The 20,353-nt window shown below is 37.8% G+C and overlaps 4 protein-coding genes across 4 annotated transcripts in view; all 4 read right to left on the reverse strand.

Moving 5' to 3' along the window:
* LOC139141602 (transient receptor potential cation channel subfamily A member 1 homolog) overlaps positions 1-20,353 on the reverse strand; it is a 151,568-nt gene that overhangs the window by 36,716 nt on the left and 94,499 nt on the right. The window contains exon 5 of the mRNA XM_070711196.1: positions 17,610-17,825. Coding sequence (XP_070567297.1) covers positions 17,610-17,825 — 216 coding nt within the window. The remainder of the gene's footprint in view (positions 1-17,609; positions 17,826-20,353) is intronic.
* LOC139142460 (uncharacterized) lies at positions 99-1,862 on the reverse strand. The gene is made up of 3 exons (XM_070712398.1): positions 1,644-1,862; positions 1,038-1,246; positions 99-814 (listed from the first exon to the last, which is right to left on the reverse strand). The coding sequence occupies exons 1-3, from the start codon at positions 1,779-1,781 to the stop codon at positions 475-477; spliced, it is 687 nt and encodes a 228-aa protein (XP_070568499.1). The 5' UTR covers positions 1,782-1,862; the 3' UTR covers positions 99-474.
* Positions 1,988-4,100, reverse strand: LOC139142936 (zinc finger protein 862-like). The gene is made up of 3 exons (XM_070713132.1): positions 2,809-4,100; positions 2,323-2,472; positions 1,988-2,160 (listed from the first exon to the last, which is right to left on the reverse strand). Exons 1-3 carry the CDS (start codon positions 3,698-3,700, stop codon positions 1,988-1,990), a joined length of 1,215 nt encoding a protein of 404 aa, XP_070569233.1. The 5' UTR covers positions 3,701-4,100.
* LOC139142937 (ankyrin repeat domain-containing protein 49-like) overlaps positions 18,417-20,353 on the reverse strand; it is a 44,227-nt gene continuing 42,290 nt past the window's right edge. The window contains exons 2-5 of the mRNA XM_070713133.1: positions 19,619-19,793; positions 19,090-19,205; positions 18,786-18,947; positions 18,417-18,425 (exon numbers count right to left, since the gene is read on the reverse strand). Coding sequence (XP_070569234.1) covers positions 18,417-18,425; positions 18,786-18,947; positions 19,090-19,205; positions 19,619-19,793 — 462 coding nt within the window. The remainder of the gene's footprint in view (positions 18,426-18,785; positions 18,948-19,089; positions 19,206-19,618; positions 19,794-20,353) is intronic.

Genomic DNA, 20,353 nt, shown 5'->3' on the forward strand with positions numbered 1-20,353 from the left:
TTCTACCTAGACTAATTACAGTGGCAGAGAGAGAACACTGTATGGTTCTGTGTATATGTGTGTGTGTGTGTGTATGTTACAAATTAAACACCAACAAATTAAACTTCATGAAACATTTATTTTCCAAAAAGTCAGAATTTTCTTACAGATAGAACACCAAAAAAATAGTGATAATGCAAAGTTCTGCAGTGACTGCTGTATAACACTAAGTGTCACTGTGTTTTACATGCTACACCTTGGTTTACAGTTACTTATGGCCTGTAAATAAAGATCTACATTTACTTTCCTTCCAGTCCTTCAACACTGGCAGAAAATTAAAGTTCTTTAAATCTGAGCCTTGAATCATGATCCTCATGAGCTGGTCACAGTGTTCAGATGACAACCTGTTCCTCAGTGGTGTAGTGACCATATTCTGGGCTGAAAAGGCACGCTCACAATCACTGGTGTGTACAGGATGAGTTAAGGCCAGGGCAGCTAGATGCAATAGGTTGGGATAATCCTCTTCATGATACTGCTTGAATATATACCCCAAAACTCTGCTGTGCTTCTCCTAGGATAGCCATGTGCTTTCACCACCTTCTTAAGGCTCATCCATTCATTCCGTGTCTGCTGTGGGTTAATAACAGAGCCAGCTTTGACTTTCTGCACAACCTGTTGGTCATCCTTGTAGGTATGAACCTGTTCAACTCCAAAATGGCTGATCAAAACCTCTATAGAATCATTACCCCAGTCTGCCAGATCCTGGTCAGTCAGCAGGGACACTGGACGCATACCAAGAACACACATGCTTGTCATGAGCTCTTGGTTAGGAAATCTATTCAGTAAAAAGACAAAAAAAAACAAAAATAATTTTTTTTCAAGACAGTACAGATAAGAGTGAGGGTGTGAACAATCAACCAATTTTTCTCAATTACAGCATTTGTTGCCAATGAAAAACTATACTAGCAATGCAATTCAGTAATGCAGTCTTAAAGTTATGCTCTGTGTGTTATCTGATACAGTTACACGTAATACATTGATGATTCTAAAACACAAACCTGCTCTCAATGTTGTCAATCAACCCATCAACATAAGCATTTTTAGTTGAAGAAAAGATATGCCTTGATTTGGTGATGACATGATGACCCCTGAATAGTCCATCAATCAAATCTTCTTTCAGCTGATCCTGGAAAGTTGGCTGACCTGGTGTGGGAGCTGTGTCATTCCTCAATGCCTTCAGTACTCTGACAGCAGCATCTATATTTGACTAGAAAATAGGTCTTATGTGAATATTGCTTATAAATTGCAGGAATATACGGCATTTCTAATTACTAATTAAAATGAATTGCATAATAAATTATTAGAAAATCATGCAAGTGAAGTTTATTTAAATAGTATCCCAAGAAATGTTTAGGGTCTACAATCACCAAAGACTAAGTACTACTTTCATATATCAATGCAAAAATAAAATAAATAATAGTTACCATTAATAATATCTTTCATATTCCAGAAAAGGGTTTCCACAATATTGCAGCACAGATGATTTTGGCTGTGATATCATACAAACAACTGAAAAATAAATCACTGATTAGTTGTAACACCTATAAACAAAAACTAAATGAATTCAAGTTACAAATTGTTTATGATAAATATTGAGTTATTACCTGAACAGTGCCAATATCCAAATCTTTCTTTTGGAAGAAAAGATTTAACTGCATCACAGGTTGTAAGATATCCATAAGACTGTATGTCATCTGTATGAAGAAGTCCTCGCTCATCTTCTTCCTGAGTCCCACTGCCATGGCATCTTTGCCAGTAGCTGCAGCAGTAGTGAAATATGTGATCAAAGAATCCAGTGTCCTGTAGACAGCTTCCAGTGCTTTGTAAAACTAAGCCAACGAATCTGGTGGACCTGGTAAAAAGAATTAAATCAATACAAAATCAATATAAATTAACTTGTCAGACTATATATTTACATGAGAAAGTCTAAGTCAATCAAGAAAGAGTTTCAATTGACAAAGGTTCTCGGAATTTGTTTTAATTTAGTGTTACTCACCTCTCTGTATTTCAGGGCTGGTTCATTAAGCAAATCCTGCACTGCTTTTACAGATTCACACCTTTTTGGAGACTTCTTGAAATAGTAAAAGAGGGACTCCAGGACTTCTTGATAGAACTTCATTGCTGGAAAATTACAGTTCATTTGTGTTATGGTAGTTACTAAACACTGACAAGTGGTTTATGGTGAAAATGTATGTTGAAAAATTAGAAAACTTTTACAGAACAACTGGTTTAAAACTGTCAAGGATGAAAGTTTATGTGCACTCAAATGTGACATTTCCTTACCAGGTATTTTGGTTGCAGCTTGCTCTGAACAAAGAGCTACCCTGTGTGCTGAGCAATGGGTGTTGACCAACTGTGGATTAACCTGAAGAAACTGCCCAGTCAATCCCTTCTTCCTGCCAGTCATGACACTAGCACCATCTGTGCCTAGTCCTAGAAAATAAATAAGAATTCAGAAACTAAGAAAGCAGCCTTACTGATCAAAGCCTGGGTGTTATATAAGTAAGGTTCCCAGTCTATTACATTTGCCCCATTTCTGTGTTTTTTATTCAGGCGGTTTTTTTTGGTTTTCTGCCCCTTGTTTATAGTTGTCTAATTAAATAAAAAAAAATAACTATTTATAAGACACCAGTCTAATGTCAGGAAATACATAAAACTACACAAAATGACACACATGGTATCATGAAATGCCAATAAAAAACATGTGTCAGTATTTCGGGGCAGTCACAGACAAAACTAAATGTAATAAAAAAATAAATGAAAACTTGCCTGTTATTTTACACAATGGGATATTTCTCTTTGCTAGATGGTCCTTTATTGCAGTAAAAATCCCTGATCCATCTGCTGCAGTGATATGAATGTCCGTCAGGAACAAGGTCATAGGAACCATGGACAGAGGGTCAATCACTCGCGCATTGACAGTTAGCTTGTGGTGAACTGCAATGTCCGTGCTTTCATCTGTGAGAATTGAAATGGTAGGGGACATCCTCAACTTCTGGGTAACATCTCTATCAATCGTATTAGAGATAGAATTTAGCATATCACAAGCTGTGTTGTAACTGCTGTAGGTGACACGCTGTCCACACTGGATAACATCAAGGTTTGGCGTGCCAAGTTCACGTAACAACCCCATCAGAGACGGGTATTTCGTCAGGGGTATGGTTTCTTTCGCTAACCAATACACTACCTTCAAGCAGGACTGTATTCCGTCTTCCTCTCTTGACAGCTGCTGGCGAACGGCTGCTTCCATACACGCAGCTTCACATGGCGCTGCAATGGCCTGTTTGTGTTCTACTGACTTTAGATGTCTCTTAATTGTTGTCGTCTTCATATTTTTTGTTCCGACTGCCATAGCGTTTTTGAACTGCATATCTCGACAGAGGGAACAAAACATTTCACCCCTGTCCGTGTCATGGCGCAACCAAGACCCGTACACAGCTAGCCAACTATTCTGAAACTTGAGGCTGGTCTTGCGACCATCACCAATACTCGTCGATTCTTCGCGTTCGTCCTCACTAGCGGAGGCGATCGAATCCGTACTTCTAGGAGTAACGGAAGTACAGTAGTCTAGAATAGTGCTTTTCCGTTTTTTCTTCGCACTACCAGTACCACTCGTACTGGATACGAGCGCCATTTTGAGCGACGAGAACACGCTGTACATCAGCAATGAACACTTGCTGTATCGACTCCAATGATTTGTCAATGAACGCAAAACTTCCTGCTTGCAACCAATCACAAACGCTGTTTGAAACGGGTAACTCTAGCATAATTATAGCGCTCTCTACGGCGACACAATGATTGGTTCTGTACTGAAAACCTGCCAAATGATATACCGATGAATTTAGATCGCGTATATGTATCACGTACGCGCCATTTGCATTATCGGCGCGACTTTTTTGCCCAATTGATTTTTCTCAATGCGATTTTTCTGATTTTTGAGCGTAAATATCGCGTTATCGCGCCCCAAAGTGATCCCTGTCTAATTACGTTCCATCATCAGCTGATCAGTGATAACCATACGTCGCGTACGTGTAGAACATACGTTCGGAACGGCAAACAACACCTCTACACATACAAAATGTGGTCATAATTACGTGTAGTATTTTTTGTAGATATTCTTGATGATTTCCGCGAATTTAGACAAGAAACCTTGTAAACTATCATGGAAAACATCTTTGATATCATAATATTTCGTAGAGTTTGCACCAGCGTAAGAAGTACTTGCTATATGATTTCCTTACATGGACGAAATGTTGTTGTCTCATTCCACTTGTTATCTGACGCCACCCCAAAGAGTTCTCCAAACCATATAAAAAACTGTATCAAAGAAAATCGGCTGATTTAATTCGAGGATACGAGCTAGAATATTCCTCATATAAAATTAATGTTTCTTAAAACTCAAACGAATTTCCAATGTTTGTGAGAAAAAATACAGCAAAATTATTAAGGCAGACCACCGTCCCTCCACCCACGGACGGTGGGCAGACAAAACCTTAGCAACACCACCCGATTGAGAGAACCACGCTTAACCACGTACACGAACATTGACCTAGTCAAAATCAGGCTTGTCCCCGGGAAATATGTTTACAAGTTTGCTCACATATAAACAACGTAAAGGTCAAAGGTTTCAACTTCCGACTTCCTGCTTTACGGACGTCCTCATGCCATAACTGCAGGCAAGGCACTGGCAGGGTTTGCACTGTTCGCGACCATTTAAACGTTTGAAATTAGAGTAGCTGACTCTCCTCGGCCATCAAAATACATTGGCTGCAGTAGATTGTGGATAAATGGTCATGACTGGCCGCAATTTGGTAATTTCTGGACACATTTCAGGAGAGCTTCTTACCTTCCCGTTTTAGTAACCATTCCTATCTTTCGCGATGTTGACCAACCCGTAAAATCCCTGATAAGTCCACGGATTAGCATAATTAGTTGTGTTGACTAATTAATTACAGCATGTGTGTATGAGAGATATACGCCCTTGTAATGGAGTGTAAAATAAATAAAGAGTCACAGAGGCTAGTTAGGTTATACAAACCATTTATTTTATTTATTCCGATCATTCAGAGCATGAAGAAAGAAGATAAAATGATAGAGAAAACAGTGTGGAAAAACTCAGAACTTATTGGGTCGCCTGTGTTCACATCTGAACTTTCAAATACCCTTTTTGAATCAAGTACATTTGTATCAATTATAAAACACCTAGAAAGCACAAATTAATTTAGTTTAGCATTATAAAACAAATTATTCTTAGTCTTCTCATTGACTCCAATGTATCGAGAATCAACATTTCGGTGAAATTCCAAAATCCAATTTCTTGCACACATATCAACCTTTAACCATCCTAGGCTAACTAAGTAATTTAAAATGAATTATCAAAGGTCTATAAATACACAGATTTTGATAGTTTTGTATTGGAAAAAAATATTCATTGTTTCCTCATAGACTCCTATTAACAGTGAATGTACATTTTGGTATAATTCCAAAATCCAATTTCTGGCAAACACATCCGTTTGTTACTACCCTAATCTAATCAAGTACATTGATATCAATAATGGAGAGTACATAAATACACGGGCTTACCTATTTTTGGTATTGGAAAACAATTATTCATACTTTCCTCATAGACTCCTATGTAAGCTTATAGTGGATGAACATTTTCAGTGAAATTCCATAATCAGATTCCTTGTACACATAATATGCACCTTTAACCATCATATTCTGATCAAGTACAATTATGTTAATTATTGAACGTCTGTATATGCACAAGTATACCAAGTTATTCATTGGAAAAAAATTCCCAATTTTATCATTGACTTCAATGCACATTTTTGGTGAGATTCTAAAGTCAAACTTTTTGTCCACATGCCAGTTGTGACAACCCTATTCCATTAAAGTACATTTATGTAAATTATCAAATATCTATAATATCATAGATATAGTTTTGCATTGACAAAGTATTACATACGCATGTATAGTGAATCAACATTATCAACAGCTGATTTTCAATTAAATCCATATATAAAAATTTTGTACACACACGCTTGTGTAAAAATATTGCAATCCACCTGTAATTTCTGTCCAACCCATGTGAGGGGTAATCTCAAAATTATAGCAAGTCAGAAGGGGAAATCTGAGCATTAACACCATGTGAGTTTGTAAGGAAGGTCATATGAAAAAATCTAAGACCTTTTTTTTGGATTCTATCGCTCCATACCCCGCCCCGAGGTGTTTGTGTGTGCAGCTCTACTCAAGCAATATGGGGGGGGGGGTCATGAAATTTCTGTCATCTTTAAAGGGGGGGGTCATCAATTTTTTGGTACAACGGGTAGGGGGTTCACTTATTTTGACTGATGCGCAGGAAGAATTTGCCGGCCCACCGCCAGCCATAATAACTGAGCGCTCCCTAACAGAACCCCATGGCCTCTGAGTGCGAGTGCGCTGTACTAGCGGTCACTCTTCACTCATGGGTAATGGGGTTCTGTCATACTATGAGATCACCCTTTTGAAGACTACAGGTGTTAATAATGAGTTGCCTTTGTTCAAAGAGACCCGCAACTTTGCCATGATTTTGCCAGTAGATTCTAGAGACCTTGCTGGTACAGACCTCGAAACCATAACACCACTTGTCACATTGCCAAGAGGGGTGTAATTTCAGATTTAGTGGAATTATCTGGGACTTGAACACAGAGTCTGGCAGTTGAATCAAGTACAATAGAAATGCAATGTAGGCTTTCTATCAGTCCTGTCATAATGTAGTACAAAGTAAATACCAGGCACTCATGTGTTTAACTCAGTGAGCAACTGTGGTAGGTTGGAGTAAATGGGATATGATACAGCTTTTGCTGCCCCAGCTTCTAATTGAGATCAAACGAGTTGGCAGCATCTACGCTTAATCAAAATAAGCAAGGTCGAATAGATTTGCAGCGGGATGTACATGCTGCTGCACTATAGTTTGGTTGAGAACCAACTGTTCATCTGGATATTTTCAATGTTATATCTAATCCTTATTATTGGTCCCCTCAGCCTCTGTTCCCTGATTTACTTTCAAATATTTAAGTTCATCAAGATCTTGATTCAAACGTACTTTGATTCCGTAATTACGATTGTCTCCAGCCATTATGTACAGACAATTATTGTTCACAAACGTGAAAATGAAACACTGTGTAGCCCTGCATGAGTATCCCACTAATAACTTGCGGTCGTGCAGTGAAGATGGTATAAAGTAACCCTCAGTCAGTTTTGAAGACATCAGCTGTCATAACTGCTTGATTAAATCCAAAACCGTACAAAAGAGTGGTTCAAGACAATAACCAGGGTAAGTTCTCGCAATTTTTCTGACTGTGACCCTCAACGTGACATAAATGTGACATGTCGACTGGCACAGGCTATCTTTCGCGTATCACACAAACGTCACCAAAGCGATGAGTACATTGCTAAACTTGACTTATGATAGCCCAAAAGTACCCTTAAGTTCGAGTCAAGTGGTCATCATGTTGCACTCAAATGATCAACTATCCAAGATCAATACGTCATTGGCAATGTCATAGTCCCCGCTTGTAATGGGGAATTTGTCACTGGAAGTGACTAAATTGAAATTGACATAATGTGCATGAAAAAAGAAAGCTTGGTACCAATCAATCAATCAATCAAAAGCATTTACATAGCGCCAAAATCCATTATGAGGTATGTTCTAAGGCGCTGAACAAGAACACAAAAATCAAAAAGCTCTCTCAAAGAGCTGCGATTTCAAGCCATTTTTAAAGGTGATCAACGTAGGCGACTGGCGAAGTTCCAAGGGAAAATTATTCCACAAATCGGGAGCACATCTTGAGAAGGAGCATTTCCCATACGTTTGCAGGTTACACCATGGCACACGAAGTAAGCGAGGTGAAGGTTTGATGTCACGGTGAAGCAGATCTGATAAATACACAGGAGCAGTGCCATTTAATGCCTTGTATGTAATCAGAAGAAGTTTGTAATTGATCCTGTATTGTACCGGTAACCAATGAAGTTCCTCAAGTGTAGAGGTGATGTGGTCAGATTTCCTTATCCTTGACACAATCCTAGCTGCAGTGTTTTGGTCATGTTGGAGTGGCTTGCAGTGTTTTGGGCATGTTGGAGTAAAAAAACCCTGTCTTTGACTAATGCCCATATTGGATTGTTTTTATGAACAAATAAATATTATAGTATGAATGACATAGGGTTAAGCCTGATGTGGACCGAAATTTCACTCACATTCAGTAGAGAAGAGATTTCCTATAATTAGCTATAGATACAGCTAAATGCCTTTCGAGACTGTTAAAGCTTTTAATGGTCAACATTTGCAGCAAGTGTCATCAGATTTAATGTAACCTTTCAGAACACAATGGAGTTGTTCCATACCATGGTGGTAAAAATGTAAAGCCAATCTGGGCTGCCACCAAAATTATAAAAGGTCATTCAATAATCCATTAAATAATTAATCGACAGGATGTCGCTAAACGTTTTTACACTACTTGAAGATCAACATCTGCATCATGCTTCATCAAATTTGATGCAGTATTTCTGGACATACCGCACTAATTAGAAACGTTCATTAAATATGCGAATTAGAAATTGATTAACATGATACTGATAAAAGTCTTTATGCACATTTAAAGAAACATGAGCTCAACATAGTATACGAAGTTTCAACAACATTAATGAAGTATTTCTTGACATATGTGCCTAATTACAAAAATTCATTAAATACGCCAGTTAGCGATTAATTGACATTATACGGCTAAATGTCTTTGCATGCAACTACAACACTTTCAGATCAACATTTGTACCAAGTTCCATTAAAGTTGCTACAGTATTTCTAGATGTATCACACTCCTTATGAAAGTTCATTAAACGTGCAAATTAGCAATTAATTGACATGTGACTGTTTAACGTCCTAGCACAGAATGAGAATACCAATAGATTAATATATGTACCATGTTTCACGATATTTGGTGCAGTATTTCTGGACATAGCACAATAATTAGGAAAGTTCATTAAATATGTAAATTTGCAATTAATTGACATGATACCGCTAAATGTCTTAGTTCGTTATTACAATGCTATGTGATAAATATCTGTACCGAGTTTCATCAAATTTGCTGAATTATTTCTGGACATATGATCCTCATTACTGAAATTCATTAAATATGCAAATCAGCAATTAATTGACAAGCTACTTATAACTGCTACATCGCTTAAAGAGAAACATCTGCACAAGGTTCCATGACATTTGCTGCAGAATTACTAAACGTGTAACCTTAATTATGAAAACTCATCAAATATGCAAATTGGCAATTTATTGACATGATTCTGCTTAATGTCTGTTACAGCTCTGGTATATCAATATCTGTACCAAGTTTCATCGAATCAGGGTCGGTATTTCCTGACACATCACCATAATTACAAATTCTATCAAATATGCAATTTAGCTATAAACTGACATGGTCCTGTTAAATGTCTTAGCACACAATTACAGCTCTGGTATGTAAACGTCTGTTCTAAAGCCAGTACTTCTTGGAATATTGCTGGAATTTTAAAATTTATTAAATATACAATTTAGCAATTTATTGACATAAAACCGATAAATGTCTTTGTGTGCTACAAGAACTCCATGTGACAAACATCTGTAACAAGATATATCAGATTTAGTTTCTTGAGAAACACAGCTCTTTTCAAAAATCACTGATTATGCAAATTAGCACCAATTAGCGTGCCACACCCAAAACAATAGACATGCATATGTATGTAATGTTGTATTATCCTTGTACCAAGTTCGAAATGGATTGGCTCAGGTATGTCTGGGATATCTGCCGGGACGCATGGAAGGAGCCAAAGCCATAAGTCTCTGGACTTCGTCCGCGAGGACTAAAGAAAACTATCCTAAAAGTACCCTTACTCTCCGCTTATTCACAGAATACACTGATTCATTTTACTGTTATTGCTATAATATGTTGTAGACAAACCGGACGTTTCCAAAGAGAAACCTACAAAGATGAATGAATGGAAGTTTGTCAAATGCACAAGGCCATTGCTAAGAGTATTTGTTCGAAGGTATCATATATCTTCCACCAAGAAGCCTTGACTAATTTGAATACTATACAATAGGCACCCAGAACTAAATGTGAACATAAATAGTGAGATACTAACACCTAGAAGGAACCAAAAAGAAAGGAACTCATGCATTGTCAAATCCTACATAATGCCGACTCAACTTACTAACATTTCCTGATAGACAAAAGTCGCTCCAACATCACAGGGAAAAAAGAATAAATTTAGAGATAGAAATACATATATTCATGAACATCTCATGATTTGGCAGACGGGTAAAACTCAAAGACCATACTTTTTCATGTCATTACCTTGCCGACTGGTCACATGACCAAGCGGCAATCTTCGTTTGAAACATTTCCATCCATCTCATTTGCATAAAAATTCATCAATCACAATCTGTTAACAACATTTGAAGACCACAGGGCAAGAATATTTCAAGCCAAATTCCAAGGTCACTGGCTATGTCGATTTTGAGAAGATATTTAAAGTATGAATTTTCACATTGTCAATGACCTTTGACCTACCTATACCTCTGCAGCTAAGCTATGGCCATATCTCATTTTTGACTACATAAGTACCCGAGAGAACTGGTGTCGATTGGAAAATGTCAGGTATGGGACCGAATTTCACACTTCAATTTCGGGGTAGTTGTTAATCTTTGACACTCATATCATACTGTACCTCATTAATTTTGCACGTACCTAATTCTAGGTTTGCCAAAAGAGCTAGTAATCCAATGTTTGGTATACAGGAATAAGTATTGGAACAAAGCTTTTTGACAAAATGTCACATAACCGGACACTTCCTGTATCTCACTAATTATGCACATGTCTAAGGCTGCGCTCAAAAACGTGGTGAGAGGGCTGGAGGAATTCATAGGGGATTCGAAAATTCTAGGGGTAGTCGAAGGTGAAACTTGAAAGTTTTGCTCTGCCTATGGGGGGACCTTGTTGTCATCTAATGGTTGTAATATTAGTAATATTAAACAAAATCTAGAGCCGTTTTGTCGCATTTTATGACTTTAAAGAGCGAGGTTCAGTGCTGTGGATGCACAATAGGCAACATGTAGTGCCATTGGATGTTGGCAAACTCTTGGCGGGATAAACACTTGCTTAGCGGTTGGCTTATTAGACAAACATAATCCATCTGTTACACTAGGGCCTACCGATTATCACCTTGGCCTGAATATTACGGAAGTGTGCAGGGTTCTCACGATTCGAGCCTAGCTCATAACAAGGGTTTGTGGACTGGCCGGGGGGCTGTGGTCTGGCCGAGAGACCTTTCTCGATTGTGATGTCATCGCTAGGTGACTGGATGCTGTACGCTGTGAGTTCTAATCCCATCGAAAATTTACTGTAGTCAAACCACAGTTGTTTGTTGTTCGATGCATGGCGATGGCCGCTGTGTGGTATGCAATAGAGATAGGTAGTTGGGAACAGAATGGCCGCACGTTTCGCCGAGTTCGGAAACGGATTTCTCTCATAGTACAAACCAACAACAATGCATGGCTTTCAATAAATTTCTGAATTTCTGCTATCGTTTTTGGTCTAAGTCGATCTGTGGATATTCCGTGGTGATTTCCAACGGGACCCGGCTTTAAACATGAAACGGCTACTTTCTTACAACAGCAGCGGGTGATTTGAATGTAGAGGCCCTGTGAGGGAAGACAATAGTTGAAATAGACATGTAACGAATTACAAAAGATGGAAAAAAACTGATAGAAAACGTTACAATCCTGAGTTAGAGTTAGAATGACCTTGGCATGCAACAGCATGACCCGAAGTATAGTGAGCGCACGTTGCATATCCGGTTACCTCGGACAGGTATTAAACCTCGGAAAACATCGACAACCGTTCGATATATATATGTGACTGAAACATAGTGGAAAAGTTGTCCGTAGTTCCAAAAACGAACATGCATATTTGCATACCATGTACGCTGCTTTTCACGATGCGTAAGCCAGAAAACTTCAAAAAAGGATTAAATGATAAGCCAAGTATTTTTGAAATACATTCGTAAAGAAAGTTAATGAGGCTGATGAATCCCTCGGAACAGCTATTCAGGGCTGCGGCCGTCGTCGATGAGTGTGGATGATCGGTCAAACAACGCAATGTTGATGTAACCAGTGAGAGTGGTAACGATGTATTCGACGCTGAAATTTCATGTCCAGTAAGCTCAACTGAATTGAATCAACTGATATAAACAATGATCAAACCAGCCATAATGCCAAAGGTAATACCTTAACATATGAGAGAAAAGATTCAGTTTCTATGTCAGAAGGAAGAAATGTAATTTTGAATGCCTTCCATACGACATGTGCAGACTCTCAATACCAATGTGCATAATTTTTACAGGACCACATACAAAACGGTTCTATTCAGGACCACCCATCACCCCCAAAAAAGAACACCATTTCTCGCCTGTACATTACATGTGTATTATTGTGTTGTATATTTCTGTGTATGCATATGTTTAGGTACATAAAGGTGAATTTAGTAATAAGTCAGTATGATTTGTTAATTGTGCCCAGTAAGGATCAAGATCGCTCAGGCCGCAATTTGAACTTGAGTAATCATGATTGACGGCATACATTAACATTTAGAACAGAGGTCACATGTACATTCTGGAACTACGCACTCGCTATACAATCAAAGATTTTATGTATGAGAATGAATGGACATAAACGCTGTTCACACGATGAATTTCTGGAAATCTATAAGCAAATCGAGTGCGTCTTGCCCATAGCGTGGTTATTTCCACATTTGCATAGCCTTACATCCCTTTTATAGGGGACATTGGCGTTCAATCTCGAAAAAATTAAAATATGTCATTGTATTTTCGTTAAAACAACAAGCTGGCCTTGTAACGGGGCAAAAGCTGCGACTATGTTTATACGTTTTCCAATATTTTTATGCAATTTATCAAATACAGTTACTGGGTGTCTCTCCACAGCATGCTGAAAAACACAATATTCAGTTTGTCAACAAAGCCTGTTTGCCTAAATATTGGTGATAATTGAAATAGAATTCAGACTGAAAGTTATTTGTCAATGATACAAATGCAAGGTACATGTAGGCGTATTGGCAAGCTGTATACTGGACAGCTCAACATGCTTTAGGGAGTAGAACAAGAATGCAGTCGTATAAACTGAACAAAAATAATGTCAAAATACAAAGTTGATACAGCTACTGCCCTGTACTGCCTACGGGCAGTGTCAGTGTCACTGCATACCGGCAGTGACTGTGATAGCTCTAACTCTGATGATAGACAAATAGACAGACAGACAGACAAGCAACGGGTATTGTTCAAGGTGTGAAGCAGTTTCGTAACCTCTCCATGTACACCTCGCCTCAGGTAGCTCTCGACTCTCTTTTCCGAAGAGTGCCGACCACGTACCCTTCGGTAGTTTCCGGATTTGCCAATTTTTAAGCAAAAGTATGTTCGACAAAGTTTGTGTTTCTTTGTCGTGCGGTGCTGAGCAAAATTGGCGTGCTGGCAACGACGGGAAAGTTTTGAGCTTCGGGGAGTTGAGTTTTACCATTTTAAAATTACCTCTCACATTTTTATAAATGTATAATGAGTGTGTTTGAACCAAATTTGAAAGTCTTTTATCGATATCGTCAGATTTTACTCAATGGTTTACGGTCAGCCATAACGTCTTTTTTCAAGTTCGTCATTGGAGGAAGTGTTTTTGAAACTGCTGGTGTGTCATGTTTTGATTGGCGTGAAGCATTGTTTCTGCCCGGAGAGCACACAAAGTAAGTATGGTTAATACGTGACAGGCAGCACAATGCCATCTCGTCCTACTTTTCGCATAATCTCGCGCAATTATCAACCTCAAATGAAGTCTCAAAAAAGTCTAACACCTTCTAATATGAAAAGGCCATAGTTTATTGACACGACCATAAATCAAAGGGCGTGCCGCGTTGCTAAACTGTCTTTCTATTTGTCTGTGCTCTGATGTAGTTTCAGAAGAGTGTGAGTCAAAGGACACTCAATCGACATTGAAACATACATGCACTTGTACACAGATAAGGCCAGAGAGCAACAAATAGAAGACCAGGAGACTAACAGTTGGCATGGATCTTTGAATTCTGGCATATAGAGAAAAAAGATGAAAATCAATATCTAAAACCGTTCATTTGTGAATGAAATTTTCACATCTCATCGTACAATGACACAAAAGTAAAACTTTGAACAGTAAGGACTCTAATTGAAATGAAAAAATGTCAGGCTAAATAGAACCATTTATTTGTTACCAAGTTTGCCATTATTACACCCAAAATTTCTACGATTAGAATATTTATTTGATGAAATATGTTGACCTTAATGTATTGCCAATTTTATAAAACATTTATAATTTGCATCTAAGTTGTATATGTCTTGTATTTTTGAAAAATATTTTTTTAAGGTAGGTCACTGTTTTCAGTTTTTCACAATTTGGTAAAGTATAGCCAGGAATTCACTGTATGCATACTTTCTAATGATTGCAATTTTGTGTGCTCTTTCGCTGGTGCCATTAATTTAGCCAAAGTTGTATAAACTCAAGTTGGCTTAGACTGGTAAATACAGAAAGTCCATTGATGCATTTAAAATGAATCAATTCTAGAACTTTCCAAAGAATATGGCTCTACAACGTGCTTATTAGACGAATTGTCGAACATCTACTATGCGTGCATTCCTAATAAGTATGCGGCGGTATGATAATTTGGGGGGATTTGAAAATGTCTTAGGGTAATGTGCCGGATCTGAAAAAAAATAAGATTTCAATCGCGATTCCTCCAGCCCCCCCCCCCCCACTTCACCATTTGTTTTAACGCAGCCTTATGCTGGGCTGGCCAATAGAGCCAGAGGTCAGATTGTTAGTATGAAGGGATAAGTGTGGTAACAAAGTTTCTTGAGAAAATGTCATATGACCTGCCACTTCCTGTACCTCATTAATTTTGCACATATCTAATTCTGGGCTAGCCATTAGAGCTAGAGTTCTGATTTTGGTATACAAGAATATGTATGGGACAGAACGTATTTGACAAAATGCCATATGCCCTCGATGGCCTTTTACCTCAAATATGCATACATGTCTATAAATTTGTAACCAAAAGTTATACACTTTTCATGTTCGGTATGATGGGGTACCTCATGGTGCCAAATCCTGTACCTCATTAAATATGCACATATCTTATTCTTGGCTAACCAAAAGAGCTAAGATCTGAATTTTTGGTACACAGGGATAACTATGGGAACATCTTTTTGACAAATGTCATGTGACGTAAATGACCTTTGACGTCGAATATGTATGTATGTCTATCTGTGTTTTACCAATCATATTCAGTATGATGAGTATCATATGAAACACATCCTATACCTCATTTATTATGCACATAACTAATTATAGAGTCAGAGGTCTGGTTTATTGGTACACATGGATAACTAGTGGAGGAAAGTATTTTTTGACATAATGTTGAGTGACCTGGATGACATTGGACCTCGAATATGCATATATCCCTTGTAATCAGTAACCATAAGATCTGCACCCTTTATATTAGGTATGATAAGGGGACCTATGGTGCCACATCCTCTACCTCATTAATTCTGGGCTAGCCAGTAGAGCTAGAGGTCTGATTTTGGTACATAGGGATAAATATGTGAACAAAGTTTTTTGCAAAAATGTCATGGATCAAGATGACCTTTGACCTTAATTTCACAACTACATCCATAAATCAGTAGCCAAAAGTGCTCCTGCCTCAATATTTGGGATGGGCAAACTTAAGGCACCATAACCTACATCTCGTTATATATGCACATATCTAATTCTTGCCTTGGCGATAGAGTTAGTTGCTTGCTAATTAGTCCCCACGGACACCGTCCGGGGGGACTTATAGGTTTGGTCATGTCCGTGCGTGCGTGCGTGCGTCCGTGTGTGCGTCTGTCCGTGCGTCCGTCCGTTCACGCAGATATCTCAGAGATGCCTGGAGCGATTTCATTCAAACTTGGTACAAGGATTACTTCATATGTCATACAGATGCACGTCGATTTGTTTCGTGATACGATCCAATATGGCTGCCAGGCGGCCATTTTATTACGATTTTTTCATGTACAGAGCAACAACTCAGGCATGTTTCAACTGATTTTATTCAAAGTTGATACAAGGACATTGACCAATGTCATAGATATGCACTTCAATTTTTTTGGTGATACGATCCAATATGGCCGCCGTGCGGCCATTTTGTTACGATTTTTTCATGTACAGAGCCATAACTCAGGCGTATCTCAATCGATTTTATTCAAAGTTGGTACAAGGACATTGACCTATGTCATACATATGCATGTCAATTTGTTTTGCGATACGATCCAATATGGCCGCCAGGCGGCCATTTTATTACGATTTTTTCATGTACAGAGCCATTACTCAGGCATGTTTCAACAGATTTTATTCAAAGTTGGTACAAGGACATTGACCAATGTCATAGCTATGCACATTAATTTGTTTTGTGATACGATCCAATATGGCCGCTGTGCGGCCATTTTGTTATGATTTTTTCATGTACAGAGCCATAACTCAGGCATATCTCAACCGATTTTATTCAAACTTGGTACAAGGACATTGACCTATGTCATACACATGCACATTGATTTGTTTTGTAATACGATCCAATATGGCTGCCGTGTGGCCATTTTATTGCGTTTTTTCATGTCCAGAACCATAACTCAGACATGTATCAAGCGATTTTATTCAAAGTTGGTAAAAGGAGATTGACCAATGTCATACATATGCACGTTAATTTGTTTTGTGATACGATTGGTCATACATTTGCACGTTAATTTGTTTTGTGATACAATTCAATATAGCTGCTGTGCGGCCATTTTGTTATGATTTTTTCATGTCCTGAACTCAGACATGTATCAAGCGAATTTATTCAAAAGTATTTTTATCACAGTATTTTATCACAGACCTAATGAAGAGGACTCTATCCTCTCTGAGGACCTGTAATCAAAGTACCCATTAACAAGTGGGGACTGTGTCATCAACGATGACTTGTTATTGGTACACAGGGATAAATTTGGGAACAAATATATGTCAAGTGACCCAAACAATCTTTGACCTCGATTTCAGAAATTTGCCAATAAATCAGTAACCAAAAGTGCTGCATCCTTTATATTTAAAATGGGATGAAACACCGAAAGACATCAGAGGGTTATGATTTATCATTCTGGTACCTTTTGCAAGTGTTTGCAAGTGCTTGCATGGGTCGCGTGAAGCTGCTTGCAGCTTGAATTTGTGATGTACTTGTAATCATATTAACTTTCATAAACTCATTTAGATATTCCGACAAATTTTAACTAACAAATACATTTGACATGTATCGAGATAACAGTGAAGGGAGGGGCAGAATAACATACAATCACATTTACATACTGGAAAAATAATTATGAAAATGAATCATACATAAGCAAAACTAACACAGAGTAGTCTGTCGATGCACTGGTATTACCTTTTGCTTCTCGTCCCGTCCTTTTTCAACCTTGTCAATAATTGCCTCACATATTTCATATGAGCCGCTCAGACATGCCAAATGCAAAGGAGTTCTTTCTTCATTGTCGGAGGTATAAAGCATAGCGTCGCCCTTGCTTAGTAACAAAGCAGTAACTTGTTTACTCCCATGAAGGCAGGCCACGTGAAGCGGTATCATTCCCTGCTTATCTTTAATCTGATGAGTCACAATATTCCACAGGAATTATTCATAAACTAACTATCATAAAAGCAAAACATTCGAAGAACATACGATAACACAAACATAAAATTGTTTGCCTCTGAAGGCTCTCGTTGACTTAGGATAAGGCGTATATTCTTGCTAAATACCGACTGGAGAATTTCATCATTTTACTGTGCATGTTGCTTATCCTGTCGCTTTACACTACCAGGGTCAAGCAATTACAGTAACAAAACCCAGATTATTCGTGCACTTACCATGAATGTTTCCTTTTAACTGTCTTACATAATGATGGCAATTTAACATATAACGGTTTACACTCACAAAAAAGTTGATGCTATACAACAGAGATTCTCTTTAAGTTTTATCGAGTATTCATAATTAAAAACGAAAGTGAATCGTGCATGAGCATATGTAGCAACAACATGTTTTTATGTATTTTGTAGTCGTGTAATGTGTTTCCTTTAAGTATGAATGAAGTAAAAAGGTTTCAATTTGAAAATACTTTTCTCGTCTATTTATCTAGGTCCCAAATAAAGATGATGGAAAACCTTTGTTTTTGTGTGTCAAGTTTATTTAGAGTGAACATTAGACTTGCTGAAATGGCAGGTGTGATTGTGAGATCTTAAGCTGTTAACTTTACGTTGATATTAATGATAACATATGCTCAGTTGGGTGATCATAATTCCTGTAACTATTTACTTCTCTGATGATAAGCAACAGGCGGTGTGACAATGATGAACCTTGCAACTCTCGTGAAAATAGCAATGCATTCGGCATGAAAGGACATGTATTAATTTCACTGGATATCGCTTTGGCGGTCATGTCTTAACCAGAGCTCTGACCTTTGACTTTTCAAATCCCAAAGCTACCCATTTCTTTTATAAGTGACTCTAATTTAATATTATAATTCAGGTGATACACAACATAAAATGACAGTATTTGAGCATTAAATACCTGTGTAAGTTCGTTTGTACGTTCGTTAGGGTCTTTCGATTTTTCAAACTCCTCCACCAGGTGTCTGTTATCTTTCATCGCAGCTACATGTAATGGTGTAGAACCGTATGAATCCTTGGCATCGCGTTTTGCATTGTTATTGATAAGATAGTTGATGATACCCTTGCAAGACCAAAGAACGTTGAACCATTATACATTATAGATTTTGTAGAGACATTGAAACAATCGACCAAGTTCAAATATCATGAATTTGACCTTTCCTTGTAAAAAACGACAAAAATTTATTGTAAAAAAGTGTACTTACGTCTTCTTCGCTTTCGGAACCTCCCTTTACACCTTCCTTGGTACCTTCTCTGCTACGAATGTATTTTGCCGCAAGATGTAATGGTGTGTACTTCTGCAAAGTCTCTTGGTTTACGACTTAAACAATGAAGAAAAGTATTTATTTTGCAACTGTAAATCCTTAATATCGGTTTGTGTACAACATTATATCAGTGCTCGTAAAATAATATGTCCGATCGGTTTGATTTGCGTGTCCACTTCGAACATATTGAATGTGGTAGATTAGCTCCAGCTCCATAATCTTACAACACAGTCTCCTGCTTTTAGGTAATCGAGGCTTGTGCCTTAATAGAATTGACTGCTATACATAATTTTATATATGATGGAAAAAGAAATGCAGTGAGATATTCGATATCATGCCAAATGAGATCTTGTGAGCAAAATAAATGTTTTTGTAAGATGATAAAGGGTGTAGAATTACAAATTTTATATATGTAGGCAAACAGAGAATATGTATCAACATTATTACATATGTTTAAAAAACCAATTACCTGCACCATTTTCTATGAGCACTTTCACCAAGGCCAAGTGATTGTTGCGAACAGCATGATGTAGAGGGCTTAAGCTTTCCCAGTCTACACAATTTACTGCCCATTTTCTGTCTTCTCGACCTTTTAAATCATTTTTCAGTATTTTCTCAAGTGTGTCAGAGTCCTTCGCCTTTGCCTTTAATAAAACAGACGGAAGAATTGTATGCTGGCGCATACTTTAAGAATTGCTCATCATATATGGGATTATATAGATGAACATCCCAGTGGACAGCAGTGGACAGACATGGAATGTCTCACACTTGTTGGTGAATGTGTAAGACATTCCGTGTCAGCCCATTGGGCTGTGGCATTATTTTTCTCATGTGCCTTCAATACTTGAGAAAATTGCATCCATTGTATTTTTGTAGAAAACACAATTGTCATTGATAACCTTCTATGATTTATATCATTCACTATACGAAACATGGTTATACAGGTGATGAAAGTTTTCTTTTTATTGCTGTAATGGCATTTAATATTCATAATTCGGTGTGTATTAGTCGAAATAGCAACATTGTATCGTGCCTCGGTCAATCTTCATACATGTTTGTCAAACGAGGAGTGTATGAAACCATTCATTTTGAAGTGTGTCATCTGTCCGCCTTTTAGTTCCGGTTTTTTGGTATGTGACCTACCACTTGTCAAATAATTCAAGCGATTGGACAAAAAAGTACAATGAGCAGTCGTCGAATGAAA

Source organism: Ptychodera flava, chromosome 10 (genome assembly GCF_041260155.1).
Source record: "Ptychodera flava strain L36383 chromosome 10, AS_Pfla_20210202, whole genome shotgun sequence".
NCBI lineage: Eukaryota > Metazoa > Hemichordata > Enteropneusta > Ptychoderidae > Ptychodera > Ptychodera flava.

Coding starts and splice junctions, on each gene's coding strand:
- LOC139142460 (XM_070712398.1), bottom strand. CDS start 1,781: ATGGCAGTGGGACTCAGGAAGAAGATGAGCGAGGACTTCTTCATACAG. Junction 1,247..1,643: donor TGGATATTGGCACTGTTCAG/GTAATAACTCAA, acceptor CCTATTTTCTAG/TCAAATATAGATGCTGCTGT. Junction 815..1,037: donor ATTGACAACATTGAGAGCAG/GTTTGTGTTTTA, acceptor TTTACTGAATAG/ATTTCCTAACCAAGAGCTCA.
- LOC139142936 (XM_070713132.1), bottom strand. CDS start 3,700: ATGTACAGCGTGTTCTCGTCGCTCAAAATGGCGCTCGTATCCAGTACG. Junction 2,473..2,808: donor CCCATTGTGTAAAATAACAG/GCAAGTTTTCAT, acceptor TTTATTTTCTAG/GACTAGGCACAGATGGTGCT. Junction 2,161..2,322: donor AGCTGCAACCAAAATACCTG/GTAAGGAAATGT, acceptor GTAATTTTCCAG/CAATGAAGTTCTATCAAGAA.